Source organism: Equus asinus, chromosome 1 (genome assembly GCF_041296235.1).
Source record: "Equus asinus isolate D_3611 breed Donkey chromosome 1, EquAss-T2T_v2, whole genome shotgun sequence".
Classification (NCBI taxonomy): Eukaryota; Metazoa; Chordata; class Mammalia; order Perissodactyla; family Equidae; genus Equus; species Equus asinus.
The window spans coordinates 139,077,764-139,100,811 of NC_091790.1; the positions used below are offsets into that span (position 1 = coordinate 139,077,764).

A 23,048-nucleotide genomic window follows, 5' to 3' on the forward strand; every position below is an offset into this window, starting at 1 on the left:
GAATGAAAAGTTTGCCAAATTCATCATGCCAACGTTCAATTTGGAATTTGTTGTTTGCTTTGAAAAGTCAGCTTGTAGGTGCTATGCTCAATTGAAGTGTTTACTATTACTCTTTAATTAAAGTGTAGCGAATTAAGAAGCCTGAGGTGAATCAGAATTTTATACCATTTTCATGGTTTTCAGTTATTTTATAAGATATATACCTCTCTGATATACCTTGTTACATGATATGTAAAGTATTCCTGAATATCATGGCACATATGAAAAGGAAAAAACTATATCTTTTATTTCAGATAAATCTCCTTGAATTTTTATACTACCTTTATTTAATATTACATTTTCAATCAGTTGTACTTAAACCTATGTTTATTTTTATTATATGAGAAAGTGTTAACAAAAACCTTCATTTCTGATGAGGTTAAAGAATTTTTTCCTTAAAGACAAAGAAATTATTGAACTTTCAAGCAAAGCAAAAAAAAGAGTGTTGTGTAATGCTATTTTGGCGTAATCCGAATCTAACATTTGCATTCCACTGGGAAAATATACCACATTTGTATGCATAATATCCTAGGCCTAGGAAGTGCTCTGTGAGTGCCCGGTGGATGGGCTTAGCTGATAGCACTGAGCAGGATTCTTTATGGTTTCATCAATCAGCATTCTCTAAATTTGGCACTGCTAGGTGGTTTGTTCGACAGTGGAGCTTTTGATGATGTATTATATTCTGCTATATGGTAGAGTTGATTGTGTTGAAACAAACTGGATGGTGTGTGTTTTTTTTTTTTTAATTTAGCCAGAGACAGAAACTGAGTGACGTTAGAGATGAGAGTTTTCTATTTTGGGCTGTACAACTCTAAGTAAAACAACTAGAAGAATCTCTTGGTTTTACTGCGTTATCTATTTCGTTAGACACCCCTTTGACTACTCTTGATGCCACAAGCTGAGTCATAACAGCAACAAAGACTCTGTTAATATTCATCCCCAGTGGTGAAGATGCAAATGGTCGGGTGACTATTGACGTAGGTTGGAGTCTTTGGGAAAGAGAATACCCTCTGAATCGAAATGTTGCCATTAGTTTTACGGCAATATTTCTTTAGTGAGTATTCTTTATATTCAGTGCATCTTTTTCATGATCTTCATCAAAATAAAACTCAGCGACAACAAAAACAAATACTCTTCATTGGTTCATTTACTAAAAAATTAAAAAGCTAGCAAAGAAGGATTTCTTTATTTTTATATAAAAAAATAGCAAACAAGATTTCTTTCTTTCTCTCTTCTTTCTTTCCTTTGTTTATAACAAGTGTAATTATGGAAGAGAAATAGATGTGGAGACATGCTCAGAAACAAAATAGTAGAAAATAGAGGAAATTTTAAAACTATTTTTCACCTTCCTTGCTTATACATAATGTCCCTTAACTCTCTTACGATGATGTGCTGCTTTGCTTTATACAAGAGGGCTGGAAAGCAGAATAGTTTAACAATCTGGTTTATTTAAAAAAAGGGCTTTTGAAAAGTGTATATGTTGACCACAAATATTATGTGTGTATATATAATATAATCTATATATACACATATACATATATAGATACACACACAACATCTCTTTGCAATAAGAAAACACAACATGACATATATACAGAATTTCCTGCAATAAAGTGATTTTATAGCCTGTGGATAGAATTACTTGAATATGACTCATATTTTGGGAGTATATACAATTTTACAAAAGTTGCTTTGGCTGATATGTGGCTGCTAAAACTTCTTTCGAGGTTGCTATTATCATTTCTAAATTGTAAAGTGTTGTTACACTCATATTTTTACTATCGTACTGGCAGGTCAGGCTGGTTTTCATTTTTGTATTATTGCACTTACTTTTCTAAGTGATATTACAGACTATAGAAATGTCTGCCACTATAGGCCAGTCTCGCCTATTGTCTGGAGTCTAGACAGGCTATAGAAAAATCTCTGTGACATATAATAGGCCAAACAATTTGTAGGGTTGTTTATCCCTACAAACTCACTACCAAGAAAAAAAAAGGATATACTCTTTTATTGAGAGTTGGTAATATTATAATCGTCTAGCCCTTCTCTGAATGACCAAAACTCAGGATAGGCTTATACATTTGAACACTTCTTTCTGTATTGTTTGATTATATACAAAGCAATCTATAGCTCAGAAAAACTTGGATAATTTTGCCTTCAACTATGAGTTTTTTCTTTAGTATTTTTGTAAGGTATTTACAAATTTACCTCAGATTTATTTCTGAGGAAAAATAATAGGAGGGCTTTTCTGTTTCTCTTTGCTCAGCTCTCTGCCCTCTTCTCAATCTCTGAGGACCAACTGTGTAGGGGCTCCATGTACTAAAAGGGAAGATGACTTTCCTACAGCTGAGCTTAGCTGAAGCCCACCTCTGAGAGAGAGTAGATCGCTTCATGGGCAAATGCTGCCATTATTGTAATTCCTGCCGACTTGTTCACCAGCCTAGAACTGACAGAGCATAACTGTACTTAGAGGAGAAGGGCGCCCTCTGAACAGTGCCTCCCCAGCCTTCCAAATCACCCAAACTGCAGAAAGCCAGAGTGCCTTCATGGCAAGCTGGCCCACTTAGAATTTAAGGTCAAATCTAAGCCTGGTGCATCGCTGACAAGAAGGAAGGGGTTTAAGCAGGAAGCGATTTAAAAAGGAAAAAATATAGAGGAAGAGAAAAAATATGGTATTGAGGATCAAATTGCCAGTACACTGTGCTACCATTATCCGTATTCAAAATTGGCCTCTGGTCCCCGTTGGAACTGAACCCCTCACCAGGGTCATGCTGGCCTATGGATGGAAAACTTTGCTTTGTAGAACCCTCTAGGAAAGAAGATGCAACATTTTTATATAAGCCTTATAATATAATCTGTACAGGAAAGTGAATGTTAGTTTTTAGAGTCCACTTTGTCAATCCATTTTCCTTGGGAACATTGAATAGGTGTCTGTCTGCGGGAAGACACGTCACATTCATTCTCCCATGGTTGATTTCACTGAGACCTCTGTTAGGCTGAGGAGAAAAGAGAGGGCAGCAGGTGATCTTTTGCCAAGGTCCTATTCCAAGAACGATGCTGGCTTCATGATGGTGCAACCTGTGCAGTCTCACAGGGCCCTGTGCTTAGGGGAGCCCCGAGCTTGGTTTAAAGCTCTACTGTCATCATCTTGCAGTTGTTAAGAAATTTTTCAACACGGCACCCAAAGTTTCCATTTTGCACTGAGCCCTGCAAATTAGGTAGCCAATTCTGTCCACAAGAGTATTACTCTTAATATCACTCATGACTCAAATCAGAAATGAAAAATTTGGGCCTTGACCTAGACCATTAGGAAGAAGAAGAAATCTTTAGCAATGTGGTTAAATGTAGTACATGCAGGATGATCTTATGACTGCTGTTTCTTAAGACTGTTTAAAAACGTTGAATGAGAATAGCAATGACTTTGCGTTATAAACATCATGAGGCCCGTAAATATAGAGCTGAAACTGTACTGGAGATTCTAACTCACCTCCCCACTGCCCTATTTTGATCACATCGTAATTTTAACTGAAAGTGTAATAGAGTTTTGGGAAATATCTCTATGTTGCCTACTACAGTTGGGGTGGAGAGAGACAGCCTTTTGTCTTGACAACAGTCAAGAACTCTCTGATAAGAGACTTCTGTGATGACCAATGGAAACATCCTCATTCAAGTCCAGGTAGAGATGCCTTCCTGTGAGACCTGACACTCAACCAGAAGGGCACTGTGGAAAGGGACTCTGGTGTCACCAGTTGTTAACAATCGTCTGCCTCATCTCCCGTCCCAGCTGAGGCTGCAGCTGCCGCAGGGAGTCCCAGCACAGTGCCCCCTGATCATGCCCTCCTCTGTTACGTCCAATTATCCTCCATGACTTTTAAGATGATGGTCGAGAGCAATGGCTTGAATCCAGGTTTACTGATGCAATTTATTATGAACTTCTGAAGGGGTAAACAGAGGATTGTGTATGAGCTCACTGAAATCACCAGATTGAGTTTGTCCATCTCTTTTTTTTCTTTTTGTTACATCTAAATGGCAAAGGTGTGAGTAATATCTGAGGGCCCATAACTTAGGAAAAATAAAATATAAAGTAGCAATGTTTTCAGGTAGGCCACATGATGCTTTGTTTATATAGCAAACATTTTTGGTTGTTTGATTTCAGCATTGTATCTGGAAAATATACTGTACACATTTATTTTCACAGATGGGGTCTATTTTCTTTGCAGAGCAGGTGCTTAACGCCTATTAGCATAAATGGAAGTTATGTGAATTCAATGAAAGACAGAGAAGACCCCTTTTATTATTTGGCTATAATTTTTATTCTATTTGTGCATCTTAAAATTTACTTAAGACAGTGGTTGCGTACACCACTTAAATTCTCAAAGATCTTAAATTAAAAATGAGCCTAGCTATTGAATAAGTTTCGAGAATTTTTCTCCTCAAACCATGGAATGCAATGTGTTTGTTTTGGAGCTGTACGATCCCATTCAATTAACTGAAACATGGGTAAGATAACAAGTCATAAATTAACTACAAATATAACCTGAAAATGTGGAGTGTATTCTGCTTCAGAATACACTCTTAGAGAGCTGTTAATCATTATTGGATTTTTTTAATGATGTGCAAATACACGTGTTTTAAAGAATTAAAAATAAAAATTACTCACTGCCGTGGCTCCTTTACTGAATAGCAAGCTTTTCTATATATACGGAACTGATTTGAACAGCACATGGGCCAGTGAGTATAGAATTATTCACGTGTCCTGATGATTGATAGTCAGCCTATCTACCTGTCTTTCTTGCAGATGTGTTTTATAGAAAGCCCGTTGCCATTGTTAATGCTTCAGTGCTGTCACACAGATGCGGCTGTCATAAATATCCCCTAACAACTATGTTTGCTGCTTATCTGAATTAGTTAGAATGCTGTTTGCAGCTCCAGTTTTGAAAGAAGCAGTTTATCTTTCACCTCCTATTATTTCTTTTTCCATTAACCTCTTCCAGGGGAGATTTTGTTTTCAGTTGTGATAAATACACCTAAGTTTCAAATCCCTGATTATATTTCTAGAGTCGTCAAATGATAAAATTCCAAAATCATTTTCAGCTTAAAGCAGAATTTGAAAAGTAAAATGGCAACTTAAAAACTGTAATTTGGGAGATGAATAAGTCTTATCACCCTAACTTTGTTTGGTATCTCATTCGCTAATTACCTAAGAAAACGTGCATTCATCTTCAAATTTTAACTCTGAGCTGTGGCAGCATTTCAGATAGCTTGTTTGATGTGACTATTTTGGGGCTAAAAGAATAGCAGTCATTTTATTCCAATTTCAGTAAGTACAATAAACTTGACATTTGTTAATATATTCAAAGGCCTGGAAAAATAAGGAAAAATACAGGTGAATATGAGAGATCAAATGTAACTGCTGAAAACGTAGAGCATGATTTGAGTATACTTTAAAGCTAAAATGACAAATTAGAATGAAAAGTTTATTGGGGATCCCACCAGGAAAGATGACCTCCGTAACATACTTTAGAACGATGGTCAAGGTGTAATGTACAAAGACTATTAAAAAGCGCCTCAAAGAGTTTTCATAGCCACCTAGAATAAGAATAAAAGGAAAGAGATTCGATGAGCCATTTCTCTTGCACTTTACATAGCAGTTCAATGTAGTAGCATCTGATTAACTAGAAGTTCTGGGAGTTAAAACAATTTGAGTGACACAAAATAAATACAATACATTTATGGCTTTTAAGTGGCTTATGCTCAGCAGTAATTGTTTGCTTTGTGAAACTACTTCATGTTTTCCAGTAGGACAGGGCCTACATCAATTTTGCATCAAAAATTTGGGCCCTGAATATCAATAACTCCCCTCCGTGGGGAAGGGGGTGTGCCACACACAAAATATGAAATTAAACTGAGATTTGGGGGTTAATTCAAATAAGAGTTTCTTAATGAAACAGAACTGCATTTGAAATCAGTCAGTTTAATTATTGTGCTTTATGAAGGCCATTCTGCCCTGCTGGTGATGAACCTGACAGTGTGGCTAAGCTTTGGCAGCCTCCAGAAGAGCTGGGCTCAGCTTACCAAAGTCCAGTTATAATCACCCACAACACTTGTGTTTCTCATTAAGTGACTGTGGCCATAAGTTGCTAGATTTCTGAAAGTCTTTGCAAGTACTGGCTTATTCTTCAATGGATAAACAATGTTATTTTCTTTAGCTGATGCAAAACGTTTCTTTTGGTTTTCCTTCCATGGAAAAGAAAAGACTTTGGCATAAATTCTTCCATGGTGTCAAACGTCCAGATAAAAACTGAAAATCCAAATACCTACTTCTGTCAATAACATTTAGATCTTTGATGACATAAAAACAAAACATGTCGATTTTCAATTGGACGTTTCCATTTTTACCTGAGTTTTTATTGTCATAGCTACAATGCCATACACTTAAGTCAAAAGCACAAAGGCATATTTGTGTGGGCAGATTTGGGGTTACTAATAAATATAATTATATAGAATAAGCTACTTTAAAATAATATATTAATTCATTTCCTTGTCATAATAAATTATATGTATCTGAAATAAAATAATTTGGTTAAATGTATGATTGTAATTTTAGTATTAACTTGATTTCTCCTAGGAAAAGTGCTTAATTTAAAAAAGAAAAGAAAAAGTGCTATTAATTCCAATTAATATTATAATTATTCATCTTATAGTGAATGTAGTAGCAATGGCTTTCATTTTGATAATTATATATGTAGAAGACCATGATTAAACTAATTATTATATAAATGGTGTGCTTATTCAGGTAGCATTAGTTTATAAAAATGGATTTATAGATTAATGTCTTTTCAAGCCACTTTTTTTTCTGAATTGGTAAGAAAATACTTATGACTTCTGTGTATTATGGAGTAGTTGATTCAATGAAAAGAAAACCCTAATATCTAATTTTATAAAAACCAAATTAATGTGTGTGTAGTAATTTGCAATATTCATATATTCACATTTTGGTGATAAATGATCTATGAATATAAACCTTCTGAAACAAGTACCAGTTTGTATAATTAATAATTTTTATGATTCTTCTGTGGTTTCAAACTGTCATCTTCAATAGCAGTTTGGATTCTGAAGCAGTCATTAATTATAGTGTTAATTTTTTTTATGGCTGACAAAATTGTGTTTAGTTTTAGAATTTCAAAACTGCTAAATTTCATCTTGAAAAATCACTGCTTAGAACAGTAGCCTCAAATCATAGCTTAGACCAGCCGAGCAGGAAGCTGCTCCAGTCATCTGTGAGTCGAGATTAACACTGGCCTATCTAGAATGCAGAGTTATTTGTTTCTTATGTGTGTATGTGTGCTACTATTGGTGTATCTAAAATATAATATGAAATCAAATATCTGCTAATGTGTGCTTATGTGTAAATATTTATATGCCATATAGGTTGGACTTGCAAATTGAGGAAGTGAATGAATCATTATATTCTACTTCCAAGGAAGGTTTGCGTGAATTTTTGAGACTGTCAGCTATCAGAACATCTTTTACATTTTAAAACATGAATTATTTATCATTTAGGGAATATCAAAGCTTAACATTGTAGAAGAAATTTTGCACTCTTACTTTTTAGGCTGGTAGATAAATTGATTGGTGGTCCATTTCCTAAGATCTTTTCTCCTCATGACCAGCCAATAGTTTCTCAACATTTAGATGAAATATTTTCTTTTTATTTGTCTTAGCATTAAAGATGCTTAGGCAAAAAGTGAACACCTTCTAGTATCCTAAAGACTAGCCACCCTTTTGACTTAGAAAAAAAAATTCAGTTTGGCCACCCTCCTTTGAGAGGTTTTTCTTATCAAGTAGAAGTTTTCTAATCATTAGGGTGCCACAAACAGAAAAACATGCACAAAGCGGATACTTGACAGTTGTCTGTTTAGACAGGATAACCCAGCCTAACACAGTGCCTGACACATAGTAGGCACTCAATGAATATTTGAGTGAATGAATGTTTCACGTGTGAAGTTGAAGATTGAAGGAAAGTTTGTGTGGAGCGTTCAGAATGCAGCCTCCAAGTTGACTATAGATTGATGATCAGGAAGAAACAGTCCTGACATTTAACTATAAAATATATTTAGAAAAGAGTACTGTCCTTCCCCGTCAGTCTCCATCGCAGTTCCTCTCGCCTCCTGTGCTTTCAAAGGGAGCACTTGGCCACTAGTGTACTGAAAGCCTAACAGTTGATTCAAATAGCTGTCAAACCACTGGAAAAATGCTTCCTCTTCATTGTGCTTTTTTTGGACACTATAGATATGGTAAATCGTGAGCTACATTATAAAAATACCTTTTATGCCCAAACATTCAGTAGGAGGGAATGACATTTCTTTTATCACCTTGGTAAATGTTTTTAAGGTGTTTAGCAATAAGCCTTCTTTTTGTCAAAACTGCTTAGATGCAATGGTTGCTAGGAATTTACTAGAAAAGCTATAGTTAATAATATCAGGAAGAGAAGGGGTGTGTGTTTAGTCAGCTAATATGACAGATCAGCTTGAGTAGCACATGCTTTTTCGTTTCTCTGTCATTTTTCTTGATCTTTTGTGTTATGGAAAAAGAGTGGTAATTGGAGTTTAAAAAGTTTATTTTCCATTATCTCCCGTCAGCCAATGTTTTTAGCATTTTTTTCCATCTTTTGGGCAGAGAAATAGATTGTTCCAAATAATAAGAAAAAACAGAGCTTAAAAGATTTCGGAAGAAAGGAGGACAAGATTTTAATACAAATGTGAACAAGGTCATCTTTAGGCCTTACTGAATTAACTCTTTCTTCAGCTGTTTGATTTTTTTTTTCTTCCACAGGTCAAAACTTCAGAATTTTGTCATGCTTCCTATAATGCTAAATTTTAACAGTAAGAAAGACTGTTTTAAAATATTCATTTTTTAAGAATCGTGTTTAAAATAATTTCCTTCAGCATTTTCTGGCTTATTGAAATTAATATAGACCCGTATTTGCTACTATTTACTTTTGACTTTTATGTTCTACCTTTATTTCTTCCCTTCATTGGATAATAATGGATTTTTTTAAAGTTTTTCTAACGAACATTCTATAAAAGTCAACCACTCATTTAAAGATACTAGGAAAGAACTTTGGTAGAGAGATCTCAAACTTTGTGGGTGGATGAGGGTTCCCTTAGATTGGATTTTCAGATAAAAGAAATTCTTTCTTTACCAAAAATGGTTAGCTATCATCACACTACTATAGGTTAGCATGCTGCTAAATTTCACAGAAATTTTAACCTACTGTATGGTAATAGCAGATGTTACAGAATAGAGACTAATGTAACTCCTACTTTCTGGACTTCTCTAAAGCTGATGTAAATACTGTTCCCACACAGTATATCTTTTTGTGGGAGAACACTGTTGTATATTTACGCCCTCTGTGTACTGCATTCTGGCTTGGAATTTGGGTCCGTGGTTTCATCCATTGTTACCAGTGATGCTAGACTCTCCCGAGAGTTAAATACAGTGGAGCTGTATTTATGTGAAGCGAGTCCGCTTGCTCGTTCCAGTGGCTGTTGCATTGCTTGCTACCTCCCACTTTGCTTCCATCTGTGTGTGTGGCAACAGGAATTGTCCTAAAAAATATAGGCTTCCTCCGAACACAAACGTGTATTTATGTACTAGTAAATCCACAGTCTCCTGAATTGGGGTGCCATTAATAATTGTACTTTTTAAAAGCTTTCAGAGCTTAGAGGGGTTTAGCAGGCCTTCTGTGGAAACTGACGTAGGCTTCCACGGTTTCTGTAAACGCATTAATAAAAAAAAGTCAATGCATATTAAAATAAAGAGGTAATTTGTAAGATATCTTTTTAACAGAAAACTTTAATTTGTAGGTTGATACAGGCGATGAATTGTCGTGTATCTATTCAGAATCAATGGTTAACATAATCATCCCAGACTTTTTTAATGACTCTGTTTAATTGAAAGATTACAAAGATGCTGATGAACCACACGTCCAGGGAATATTCATCCTGAAACCTAGAGTCCTACTCATTTTAATTTGTTTGCCATGCTTAACGTATCTGAGAAACCAAACTGAAATTACAGAATGCTTTTCTGTCTTAATTATTCAAGATTTTTTTTTAATTAACCTACTTTATACTATGTAATGCCTGAGACAAATATTTTTGCCATAAAAAATCCAGCATTGGGCTGGTAGGAGTTGCTGTAGCTAGTACAGCTCTTGAAATCGACTGCTAGGGCCTAGAAACCCTTTAAAATTACTAACAAATGAGGGAAGCTTGACTGAGGACTATTCAAAATGGTTAGCCGTGTGCTTATAAAAAGGGACACATAAATGATATTTGTGTGTTTAACCCTGGTTATAAAAAGTCATTTGATTTTTATAACAGCATGTTCAGCGGTTACAAAGCCTGACGACTTGAACTAAAAATGCAGGCTCCCACTGTGGAAAGTGCCGTAACAAGGAAACGGCGAGATAAAGCTGTAGTGGTCAGATTTGAAAAAGGAAAACTATTATGCGTATGTATACATATGTGTGTCTTTATAAGGAATACTTATACTTTAAATTTGGGTTTTTAGATGAGCAATAAAAAGAACTCTGACAGAATTTTTCTTGGGATCTGAGAGAACCGTTTCTGCACATTCGGCTCATGAAAGTTAGCTGTTTTTAAAAGTGTGACTATTTAGGAAATGATTTGTGTGGGTTTTTGAAAGCAAATGTGATAAGATATAAGGTATAATTCTAAAAATATGTAGCTCTATCTAGGTGAAAAGAAGAAAATGAAAGAAAGAAAAAGGGAAGAAAGGAAAAAAAATTGGAGGAGAGGAGAATAAGCATTAAGAAGGAAGAAGAGGAAAAACAGTGTCATTTATTCAGGGTTTATAATGTGCCAAACTCGTTACACGTTTTTGTCTTATTTAACATTCACAACAGTCCTAGAAGTCGGGTCTCAAAATTCCTTTCTCACAAAGGAGGAAGTGAAGATCAGAGATGTTAAAACATACGTTTCCTAAGGATACACAGCAAATAGTGGCAGGCTGGGAGAAAAATCATGATCTGGCTGATATCTGAGTGGAAAAAAGTCAACCCTGCCTCCCTTCTCAAAATCTACTTATTCTGCAAACTACGCCTTCCTTAAAGTGCACAGGAAGCCAAGACACCCAGTGGTTAGACAGATGAGTTCTCCGGGGGTGGAGTGGGGCCGGGTCCAGAGGCAGCCTCAGTCCACTCAGGCACGGGGCAGGGGGCAGATCCAGGACACAGCCGCTGATGTGGGGGTGGGGAGAGGACTAGAATGGTTAATTTTCATGAATTTTTCCACAACTTTTGGACTTCTGCTTTTTATTTTTGACCTTTTGTCTCCCAAGAATCTTAGAAGATTAAAAACACAATCTTTAGAATCTTTTAGCAAGTGATTCAAAACACATTTCCCGCCTGCCATTCTGCCTTGGTATGGGGGCATTTCTTAAAGGGGCGAGGCTCTGATGGCCCCATACAAACATGTGAAAGTTACATGGTCTTTAGCAAATCATTTAGCTCCCTGTACTTCTGTTTCCTACCTGCTCAAGAGAGATAGCCTGTTCCTTGATGTCCTCACATAGCAATCATCAGAATTAATTGTGAAAGAAAACAAAAACAAAACTACAAAAATGCAATAGAATTGATATGTATGCCACTTACGTATCGCTTTAAGGAAGGTGTTCCTTCCTTTAAAGAGGGAGAATGCGTGACTGTTCCATGATGAGCTCATAGTGCTTCCTTCACTTAGATTACCTTTCTCATCCTCTCCATATCCCTCTTGATGGTCAGATACCGTCATCCCCATTTTGCAACTGAGGCAATGACAGGTTAAGTGCCTGACCATTGCGAGTAACCAAGATGAGAGCAGGACTTACGTCTCCTGTCCAAATCTGAGATTCATTTTACCTCCTCCATATGGCCAGATTGCTACCTCAGAAACTACCTTTGGCCTTAGTTCCCTTGGCTGTAAAAAATAGGGCTATGTCATATCTGTAAAAGGCAGTCAATCTTAGAGCTAAGATTTTATCTCAGCAGTCAGAGGCCTGAATCCTTTGGGCATAAAAATGCTTTAGACATTTAGCAAAAAATTAGAAAACAGTCATCTGACAGAGGGTGAACTGGCTATTGGTGAACTCTGTTTATGAAGCAGTGGGAAAATCTTTGTCATTCCTGACCTGGGATGTGGACTTTAGTGGATGAATATGAAGACAAAAAATGTGTCCAGGTCCGCTTTGATTCAGTACAATACTGGACAATTTTTACAAGTCCTTCTTTCTAGCATTCTCTTAATACAACTATAGGCTGTTTCCTTCACAGTGCTTCTTATATATTTTTTAATTGATTGAAATTTTTCATCACCATTAGAAATTTGTGAATATTTTTCCTATCACAAATGTAAATTGTTTGAAAATTATTCCAAACTATTATTTTCAAGGGGAAAAAAAAAATCCATGGTGATACTCTAGATTTAGCCTTTAATGCCTTGATAAAAACTTGAAGAGAGGCTACAGCCATGTCATTAACATGCCATTTGCTTCCCTGCTACTAGCTTGACATACAACACCAGGCAATGTTGCAGTTGTCACTGTAAGAAGGTAAATTTTAGGCTATTCACTTTTTGAACATCAGTGAAGCTAAAAAAAAAGAAAGAAAAAACTATGGCAGTACTCACACATTTTGACCTAAGGAAACGTGATAATTAATTTTCCTCTGTATTTCATATTCATCATGCGCCAAAATGATTCACTGCTGTATATTTAATCCCTAGCCTAGAGTCTGGCATACAGTTGGAACTCAGTCCCTACTGATTGAATAAATTTGCATGCTAGTTAGAGGATATGAGAGCAGTCTTTTTCTTTAACTAAGAAACATGAGCAAAGATTTTTGCTGCTTAATGATTAAGGTATTGTTGGATTAAAAGTCGCCCAGAGAAAGTCTCAGGTGCATTTATGCTCATGAGCCTCCTTTCGAGCCATTTCTATTCAGAGCATACCAGGTGAGAAGAGTTAGGAACTGCTAAGGGTAAGGACGGTTCTGTCCAAACAGGTGCTATTTACAGCCTAAGATGTCAAAGGCAAGAGTGGTCTTCTTGTTTGTTAGGGCACCTGCTTGGACTTACCTACAAGTAATTCAAATGCCAAAAATTATTACTTTGGGTGTGGAAACAGCCTGTGAATACACATTCACACATTCAAGCTAAGATTATACTTAAAGTGCTTCCTGATGGTGATATTTAATTCTAAAAATGGGGCAGTCTGCAGTTCACCTTCTAAATCTAACATTACAGTCATCTTGGGTTATTTTTATAGTCAACTAGATGAAAAAGTGTGTAATAGGATGAGGTGAGTGAATTGAAGTTTCTAGAAGCAATGGTGTTTTTATCGAGTTCTCTGGAATTTTTTTGAAGCAAGCAAACTAACATTTCTGTGAAGTTTATGGTATTCTAGTGAGGAAAATACTTGACAGAACAAGTTTTTTTAAAAAACAAACTTCTAATATTTTTCCAACTGAAGCGAAACTTTCACAGATCTAAAAGAGGACAAGATATGTTAGAATACTGTGAAACCTTTTTGAGGGCAAATCTGTATTTTTAAGGACAAGTGTTGGTATTATAGTACTGTTACTCCCACCCCCATGGAAAATGTCAAATGTAGTTCCATTGTGGGGTATTTTTGTTTGTTTATTAGAAATATTGAAACGTAATAAAATTTATTTTTGAAAAGTTAAATGTGCAATTTTATATGTCATAAATGATACTCAATTCTGTCCCAAACTGTATCTGGGCAGATGTCCAAACCTTAATGTTTCACAATCTTTGTAAGTGTCGTTTCTTAACAGTCTTGCCATTACTACTACGTGAAACTACTACATGTAAACATATTTACCTCCTTTCTTGTTTTAGCATATAATTTCTGTATATTGCTAGCAATAAAACATTACATATGGCACTATATGTTAACTTAAACTTAACCATTTTAACCAATAATATAGCGTTATGTTTAGGAGCAAAACTCCTAGAGTATATTGCTCTTTGTATATTATTGGTAAGACCTATTTTTTTCCAATATTTAAAGTTATATGAAGTTATGAGGTGCTTTAGCTTTAGCTTGAGTCTCACCTTATATGAGAAGAAGTTATAAATATGTTATCATGATTGGCTTTTGTTTCCTCTTGGGCTTTTGTTTTCTGGTTCTTTTTGGAAGGGCTTAGTCAGGAGTTGGAGGAGAGAAAAGGAATAGTGGACCTATTCTCTCATAAAACTATGATACCAACCCTTTGCTGCTTATGCTTCTTGTTAATTCTTTTGTATCGCTTATTTTGAGGACTTCATTTTTCCAGGGCAGTATTTTCTAAAATTTAAGAAAAAAATGAAGACTACTGGAACATAGGGGAAGAGCTGAAAGTAGGGACAATGGACTGAGCAGAGGGGTAACAGTGTCATTCAATTCTATTGTGGACTTGTGTCATTGCCTGAAAAGAAATTTGAATTCATTTCAATAACTAGGAAGTATGTAACCATTCAAAAACTCATTCATATGACTATAAGAGAATTCTTATTGGTACTGTATTTCTCAAAATCAGTAGAACTTACTTCCTCACCTTTTTTCATTTCCAGAATTATATTCTTGAAACATTTAACCTTAGTGCTACAATGCTAATTGCAGGATAGACTTTGTAGAATGATAGTGCCACTCTCTAGTAAGTTGTCTTGGACAGTTAGTGTCTGAGAATATCATTTCCTGTAATAAAAATTTAAAGTGCTAATCATTTGGCTGTATGTAGTGGGTAATTTTTCAGCTGTAGAAGTAATCTCAAAGCTTAGATTTATTTGCTCCCTCTTTTTTTATTTTCAAAAATGTATATTGATTGGGATGGATGTGTGTTGTTAATGTTTATAGAATATGTGGGTAGCATGTGCAGCACTGGTACCCATGGGTGGATTATCCCATCTTCTAGGGCAATCCTCCAAGAAAGTGGATTATCCCATCTTCTAGGGCGATCCTCCAAGAAAGTGGCTCCACAGTCTAAATCAGTCTTATTCTATATGAAAATCATTCAGACTTCTACTTCCTCCTGTTTCTCATCTTCAAATCCTTCTTTTTTTAATTCCAAACACTTGCATGATATCTTTAAGCAATTCATTTTTGGATGCTATGTGGAGAAATCATTATTCTTTAAATCAGCTAAGAAAAATTTATACATGCAATTTGTATTGAGTGGGGGTTAATTTTCTCCTCACTGAACTGTACACAAAAGAGGATATTATTTGGGAAATTTTATAAATCCCTTTTTTTGGTGAATCAGTATAGCATGCTGGCTGAGGAGGCAGATACTGGAACCAAATAACATTGGCACTGATGTTTGCTAGCTATACAACCTTGGTAAGATAAGATAATTTAATCTTTCTATGCCTTGATTTCTCCTTCGGTGCAATGGAAATACTAATATTACCCTACATAGGATTGTCGTGAAGAGTGAGATAGTGCATGTAAAGTACTTAGAGCTCTTGGTAAATGTTAGCTACTATTACTATTATTCATAGGTGTCATCCTATAAGATCTTGCTGGAAAAGCCAAAGCATTATTTCGTAGTAGTAAAACTTCTTTGTATATGTAAGCTATACTTTTGCATACTGGCACATTAGCAACACTTTTTAAAGAGGATCAATAGCATTGACTTTGAAAGACAATGCCACGGTTATTTCAAAATCCTAGCCAGTAATGCCATTTTTATTTGCTTTGCTGTGTTTACTCTAAGTCTGGTCTTCTTATGATGAATTTTCATTGCTGAAAGAACTTTAACGTGGCTCTTGTAATTGTACAGCTTACGTTAAGTTTTAAAAGTTTTATAAATTCCACAAGTGAATTTGCTTCTGAGAATGACATTGCGTGTTCTCCTAAGTTGTCAGTGTAAGAGCAACACTTCTGGGATCTGACTGATTCAAAGAAGATCTGGTTTCCTGTACATTCACAGGGAAACGTCTGTTTTGGGAGGAACAGTCATGTGGCCTTCAAAGCTTTCAGATGTAAAAGAGATTTTATTCACCATTTTCCAATAATTTGCTTTGCAGCTTGCAGTTCCCCACAATGATGAATGGACCCGATTTGCCAGGACCCTCGTGGAGATTCGTGCTAACAGAGCTGATAGCGAGGAGGAAGGCACCGTTGAGTTATCTGCCTAGTAAAAATGAGCTACCCCCACCCCCACCTTCACCTTCTAGAGCTCAGCGTCTGCAGTCGTCAATCCGCTTGTATTCGTGTGCATTCAGCATCAGTATTGCCGTGACATTTTGGGTGCCATATTGTGCCAGCTTTGCTCCAAGTATTCAAGTGTATCCCACCCTACTCTCCAGTGACTTGAAATTCACCAGAGCATTTGTATCTTTATATTTCGGTCTCAAAAATGAGGGGGGGAACCTTTACGGGTTTAGTTGTTGCCTTTTAACTACTTAGAAGCTGTATTTAATAGCTGGAAACCTCTGGTTAAATTTGTGCTTACATGCACTTCTGGCATAGTCCTATTAAATCCATATGAAGCCAGATATGATTAGGTGCAGATGTGGTGTGCTTCATGATATGGTACAGGGCCAAAGACTTGAGATGTGGTGTTTTACATGGTGACTCACATTATGAATGGGTTTACTAGAAGAACATTGCTGCTCCTTATTTATTGTGGTGTGCTGCATGGAACATATTTATTTGAAAGCATTAAAATAAACGATCCTAGAGCATGTGCGTAACGAGAGGACCGTATTGTCTCTCTGCTGCTGTTGAGGTTACATTAAGTTCCAAATAACAATTACAGTATGCCGGTTCCGCTGAGGACATGAAATCTTTAGAGGTTTGTTGCAGTGAATGGAATGAACTTTAATGCCTATTATTTCTAGGTACTTTAACAATATTTCAAATATAGTTGACCATTGATACTTGTCATTCAAGCTAACACAGTCTGACAAAAGTCTGTGGTTCCTAAATATGATACCAGTATTGCCAATAAAATGTTCCAAACCAGGTCTGTACGAGTGTGGATAAATCCTTCGTTTGGGGAAAGCCTGATTGGAATTCCACTATCACAGAGGGTGGGAGAGAGACCTTAGGGTCATGTTAAAGATGATTGATAATGAATTTACAGACAGCCCACCTGGCTGGACTTAAACAAGACTGGGTTTTGGGAAGGCTCTCCCCTGCCTCCTTCATCAGAGCTGCTCGTGCCCAAAGACTCTCTCGAATGTTAGAGTAAGAAAAACTGGCTAAGGTGAACAAACACCAAAGGCACTACACATTTTGGGGTTTTTTATTATTATTATTATTTACAACAGAAAATTATGTTTATTGCTACTGGACCAGGAAACATGTCTATAAACAACTTTAATAGAAAAATTTTAAGTCATTTCATGCCGGGAGAGAATTAAAATAAATAGTGGTTGAGTCATGAAAAACACTTGAAGACAGGCTTTCAGCTTTTTAGGAAGAGAATTTCCATGGTGCTTCCTTGGTAGGGATTCCTTGAATTGTGAGATTTCTGTTTTTAAAATAATGATATGCTTTTCTCTAAGTGGCCTAGGGTATATAGATATTGAAATTCTTTGCAAACAGAAGTTAAATTTTTAAAGATAAAATGTGGGTGTTTTAACTAGGTTTAAAAGCAATCTATTAAAAAGTTTCTTAAGCATACAGTAAGGGACCAAGAATAAATCAGTAACCAGTAACCCATGAGTTGTTATTATAGAGCAAATGCTGAGCGATTCAATGAGTGAGAACTGTGAAAACTGCAAAGGCCAGAGTCACTTGTAGTAAGCACATGAAGAATGACAAGATTTTATATGTGAATATATCCCACTGTGGGAGCTGGTCTCCATGACCGTCTCCCACTTCTTGAGTAGTCCCGACCCTCGTTGAATCTTGGCTGACCTTGTGTAACTGACAGGATATGGGGGCAGCAACGCTACGTGGGGTTCGGGACAAGGTCATGCCTCCTTATAGGTCTCTTGGTGCACTCACTTTTGGTCCCCAAGCCACTGTGTAAGAAGTACAACTACCCTGAGACCTCCATGCCATACAGAAGCCCAAGCTGAACAGGGACTGGCCATGTGGATAGAGAGATACCTAGTGAGTCCACAGCCGTTTAAGTCGTCCCAGCTGATATACCAGATGAAATGTGGTGACCATGAAAATTTGCCTCTCAGATCTCCTATTGCAGAGAGCATAGCTGACTGACAGCTCCAGCTGCTTTACTCTGAAATCTGTCACCATGTTTGACCAAGGCCAGGCTTCCCACAGGCTGCTGCCAGCCAAGCCTGAGCATGGCAGGGATACTTAGGCAGGCTTGTTCCCGGGAAATGTGGGACTTCTCTGAGAGGTAACTGAATCAAGGACTCCCTGTCAGCATTGCTAAAACATTCTTAGAGCTGTACTGCAGTCCAAAACTAACTTCCTTCCTCCCTCCCTCCCTCCCTCCCTCCATCCCTTCTTTCCTTCCTCTCTCCCTCACTTCCTTCTTTTCTCCTACCTTTCCCTCTCTCTTTCTCAGGGTCAGACCAACATCACTGTAACCTGGCAGGAGACATGCTGCCCTGATAAGGCAGTAAAGAGACTACACACCAAAAGTGTTGCAAGAATTAGCATGTACCATTAGGGGTCAGGGGAGTAGCACTGGGACTGGATTTTGAGGAGTTTGATTAAGGGGGTCAGAATGTAAGACTGGATAAGCAAGAATTCATTGACTTTGAGGCACTTTTTTGGGATATGTGATTTTGTACTCTGGTAAAGGCCCCAGGGGATAGAGTGGCTGTTACAGTGGCTCTTAGAAGTCTGTAAAAGCTGAAGCCTATGCTTAATGAAGTGAAAATGTCTGAGTTGCCCTGACTGATAGTATAGATAGGAATAAAGAGGTTGAGGGAAGTGGATATGTTAGAATGGATATATTATGTGAGGCTAGAAGACACATCCAAGACTTACATACGAGCACCCAGAGTACACACCCTTCACCAAAGCCATTAGCAACGAGCTAGTGAGAGAGGAATAAGCATCTCTAGGAATTTTAATGGTGGCCTCCTCTGCAGGCCAGGGCTGATAGTAGGAGAGTCACAGAACACGACTTGTTAGTATCTATGTGGATGATGAGATCCAGAGTAATAGTGACTAGGTGGTAGCAGTTAACCACCAGAAGCCAGGAAGCCACAACTACTGTAATGGCCAGCTAGATCAGAGGGGCAGTCAAGGAGGCTTTACCCATAGGGAGTTATGGAAATCATTAACAGAGTATGGCTTCCCTAAGGGCAAAACAGACAGGCAGCTAAATAGGTGTTTCTAAACATCTATAACAAAAAACATAAAAGCAAGAATGGAGGAGCAGGAGGCTGAAGGCAGTTACCTCAATAGAAAATCACGATCTTCTGCTGATACGCAGACCTGAGCCAGTTGTTCCATCCAGAACCCATTGACTGAAGAGGTGTCTAGCTTGCTAGGAGGAAGAACATCATGGCAAACACGTATGGTGATGATTCTGTCAGTCTTTTCCCAAGGGGACGTATGGCTGTTTATTCAGGTGAATGTACAGAGCAGGAGAAGAATCCAGATACTTTGAGGACTATTGGATATAGGGTCTGAATTCACATTGAAATCCAAAGCTGCATCATAGTCCCTCTGTTAGAGTGGTAACTTACGGTGACCAGGTAACATAATGAAGTACTTACTAGACTCTAGGTCACAATGGGCTCATTGTGTCTATGGACCCACACAGTGGACATTTCCCTTGTCATTGGGTCCCTGGCCTCTGAGGTAAGAGCTATACAGAAAGGAAGGCCAAGTGGAGATCTCTGAAACTGCCATACTCCCACCTTCTCCTACCAAGATGGTAAATAAAAAAAAATATTACACCTCAGAGGTAGGAGGATGGCAGAGATTAGTGACATTCTTAAAGTCCTAAAAGATGCAGCATGGTGGTCCCTAGAATATATCCATTTAATACACCAGTCTGGCCCCTTCATAAAGTAGCTGGATCTTGGAGAATAATTGAAGAGGACTGCAAGCTCGACCAAGTAGGAGCTCTGATCATGGCCGCTGTGCCATATGTGATATCTTTCTTGGAACAGATTAACAAGGCCTCTGGTACATGATATGTGGCTGCTGATTGAGGAATGCATTCTTTTCCATTCCAACTACATAATAAGATCAGAAACAGTTTGCACTTGTGTGGGAAGGACAACAATATTCATTCACAGTTTGCCTCAGGGTTATGTTAACCTCTCATCCTCTGTCATACTCCAAAGAGGTCTGGACTCCCTGAACATCCACAGAACATTACACTAATCCATTACATCAACGGCATCACACTGATTAGGCAGGATAAGCAAGAGTTAACTAATGCACCAGAAGTTTTGGTAAAATATGTACACTCCAGAGAGTGGGAGATAAATTCAAGGAAGATTTGGGGATCTGCTACCTCAGTGGAATTTGTAGGAATCCAATGGTTAGGAGCATGCTGGGATATCCTCTCCAAAGTAAAAAGACAAATTGCTGGAGCTTAGAACTTTCAACACAAAGAGAAAGCACATCATCTGTTAGGCCTCTTTGGGTTCTGAAGGCAACACATTCCATATCTAAGAATACTGCTCTGTTCTCCATACCAGGGGGCATGCAAAGCTTTGGGTGGGGCTCAGAATGAGAAAGACTTTGCAGCAGGTCCAAACTGCAGTGCAAGGAGCTCTACTGCTTGGGCCATCCAATCAGCAGATGCTACAGTATTAGAGGTGTCAATGGTGGGAAAAAATGTGGTATGGAACTTGTGGCTAGCCCCAGTAGAGAAATTACAACAGCAGCCCATGGGGATCTGAAGGAAGGCCATGCTACCTGGAGCAAAGAATTGTGTGACTTTTGAGAAACAGCTCCTGGCATGTTACTGGGTCCTGGTAGAAAGAGAACTCTTCACCATGGGATACGAAGATACCAGACACCCAAACAGCCCGTTATAAGTTGAGTCCTGTCAGCTCAGCAAGTCATAAAGCTAGACAGATCCAGCAGAAACCCCTTGTAAGATGGAAATTGTGCATCCAGGATGTGCATCTGAGCAGGACCACAGGGCAAGAGTCAGCTGCATGAGCAAGTAGCCCAGAAACCCAATGTCACCCAACAGGAATTTAGCAGCATCCCTTTCCCATGCTTGCCTATATGGTCATATGTGGGGAGGGTGGGTTCTTTACGGCCGGTTGAAAAAGGAGGAAAAGGTCAGAGCTTGGCTTCCATATGGATTGGCTCAGTTTGAGGTTGAAAGTTGAAAATAGATAACAGCTGACTTATACCCATATTCAAGGGTGACCTTGAAAGATAGGAAGAGGGAAAATCTTTCCAATAGACAGAGCTGTACACCGAGCACAGCTAGTACACCTTGTACACCTAGTCTTCTACTTCATGTGGAAGAAGTAGCCAAAACTAAGTACATATACATGTTACCATCCTAGCTCAAGCCATCATCCTCTCTCTCGTGAATTCTTGCAATAATCTCATAACTGATCTCCCTGCTTCCATCTTTGACCTCTTCAGTCCCGTCTCAATATAGCCACTTGAATGATGCTGTAAAAACACTGAACTTCTCAGCTCAGAAAACAATGGCTTTCACATTATTTGGAGTAAAAGTCAAAATCCTTATAGTGGCCCATAGGCCCTATATTATTTGACTCTAACTTCCTCTCTGATCTTATATCCTATTACCCTAATCTTTTTTTTTTTTTTTTTTTTTGCTGAGGAAGATTCAACCTAAGCTAACATCAATTGCCAATCCTCCTCTTTTTTTTTTTTCTTGAGGAAGATTAGTCCTGAGCTAACATCTGTGCCAATCTTCCTCTGTTTTGTATGTGGGTTGCCACCACAGCATGGCTGATGAGTGGTGTAGCTCCTTGCTCAGGATCTGAACCCAGACCCCCAGGCCACTGAAGTGGAGTGCTCCAAATTTAACCACTACACCATGGGCCAGCCCTCTATTACTCTATTATTAATCCACTTTAATCTTTATTAATCCACTCCAACTAATCCAATCTCTTCACTATTGCTTTGATACACCAAGCACATCCAGTCATAAGGCCTTTGTACTAATTGTTTCTTCTGTCCAGAATGCTAAAAGCTCTGAGTTTATAAACCCTCATTCATGTATTAAAAAGTCCACCCTTTAATATGATTAAGGTCATTCCTCTGACTGACTGATTGTTTATTTGTGAAAGTAACATGTCCCCTAAAGGCCTAACATCAGTGTCAATATTAAGAAGCTATAGTTTAAAACACCACCACCAACCGAAGCTGAGCTTAAAAGCATCTGATGTTTCCCACTGGAGAAAACACTGAAGAAGGAAGAGGATTAAAAATTATAAGTAGAATTAAATTGAGAAAAAGTATGTTTTTGTGTTTTTATTGAGGTATAACTTCCATACAAGAAAATGCACAGATATTAAGTGTTTGATTCAACAGGTTTTAACAATTATGTACATTCATGTAACTACTAAACAAGTGACAGAACATTTTAATCAACACAGAAAATTCTCTCATGGCCCTTTCTAACAACTTTTTAAATTTCTATCAACAAAGATTAGTTTTGCCTCTTCTGTTCTTAAACTTCATATAAAAAAATCATACAGCATATTGTGTCTGGATTATTTTTCTCAATATAATTTTTGTGCGTGTGTGTGAGGAAGATCGGCCCTGAGCTAACTTCTGTTGCCAGTCTACCTCCTTTTTTCGCTTGAAGAGGATTGTCGCTGAGCCAGCGTCTGTGCCAATCTTCCTCTATTTTATGTGGGATGCTGCCACAGCATGGCTTGATCAGCACTGTGTAGGTCCATGCCCAGGATCTGAACCTGCAAACCCCAGGCCACCAAAGCAGAGCACATAAACTTAACCACTACGCCACGTGGCCGGCCCGTCAATATAATTTTTTTGACCTTCAAGCATATGCTGAATGTTTCAGTAATATGTTTCTTTTTATTGCTGCCTAGTGTTCC

The 23,048-nt window shown here is 37.7% G+C and overlaps 1 protein-coding gene across 4 annotated transcripts in view; it reads left to right on the plus strand.

Moving 5' to 3' along the window:
* Window positions 1-17,072, plus strand: part of DYNC1I1 (dynein cytoplasmic 1 intermediate chain 1) — a 282,823-nt gene extending 265,751 nt beyond the window's left edge. For all 4 annotated transcript variants that reach the window (XM_014859410.3, XM_070508726.1, XM_070508715.1 and 1 more), the window contains one exon: window positions 16,131-17,072. In XM_014859410.3, coding sequence (XP_014714896.1) covers window positions 16,131-16,241 — 111 coding nt within the window. In that variant the 3' untranslated portion in view covers window positions 16,242-17,072. The remainder of the gene's footprint in view (window positions 1-16,130) is intronic.
* The last annotated feature ends 5,976 nt before the right edge of the window (window positions 17,073-23,048 follow it).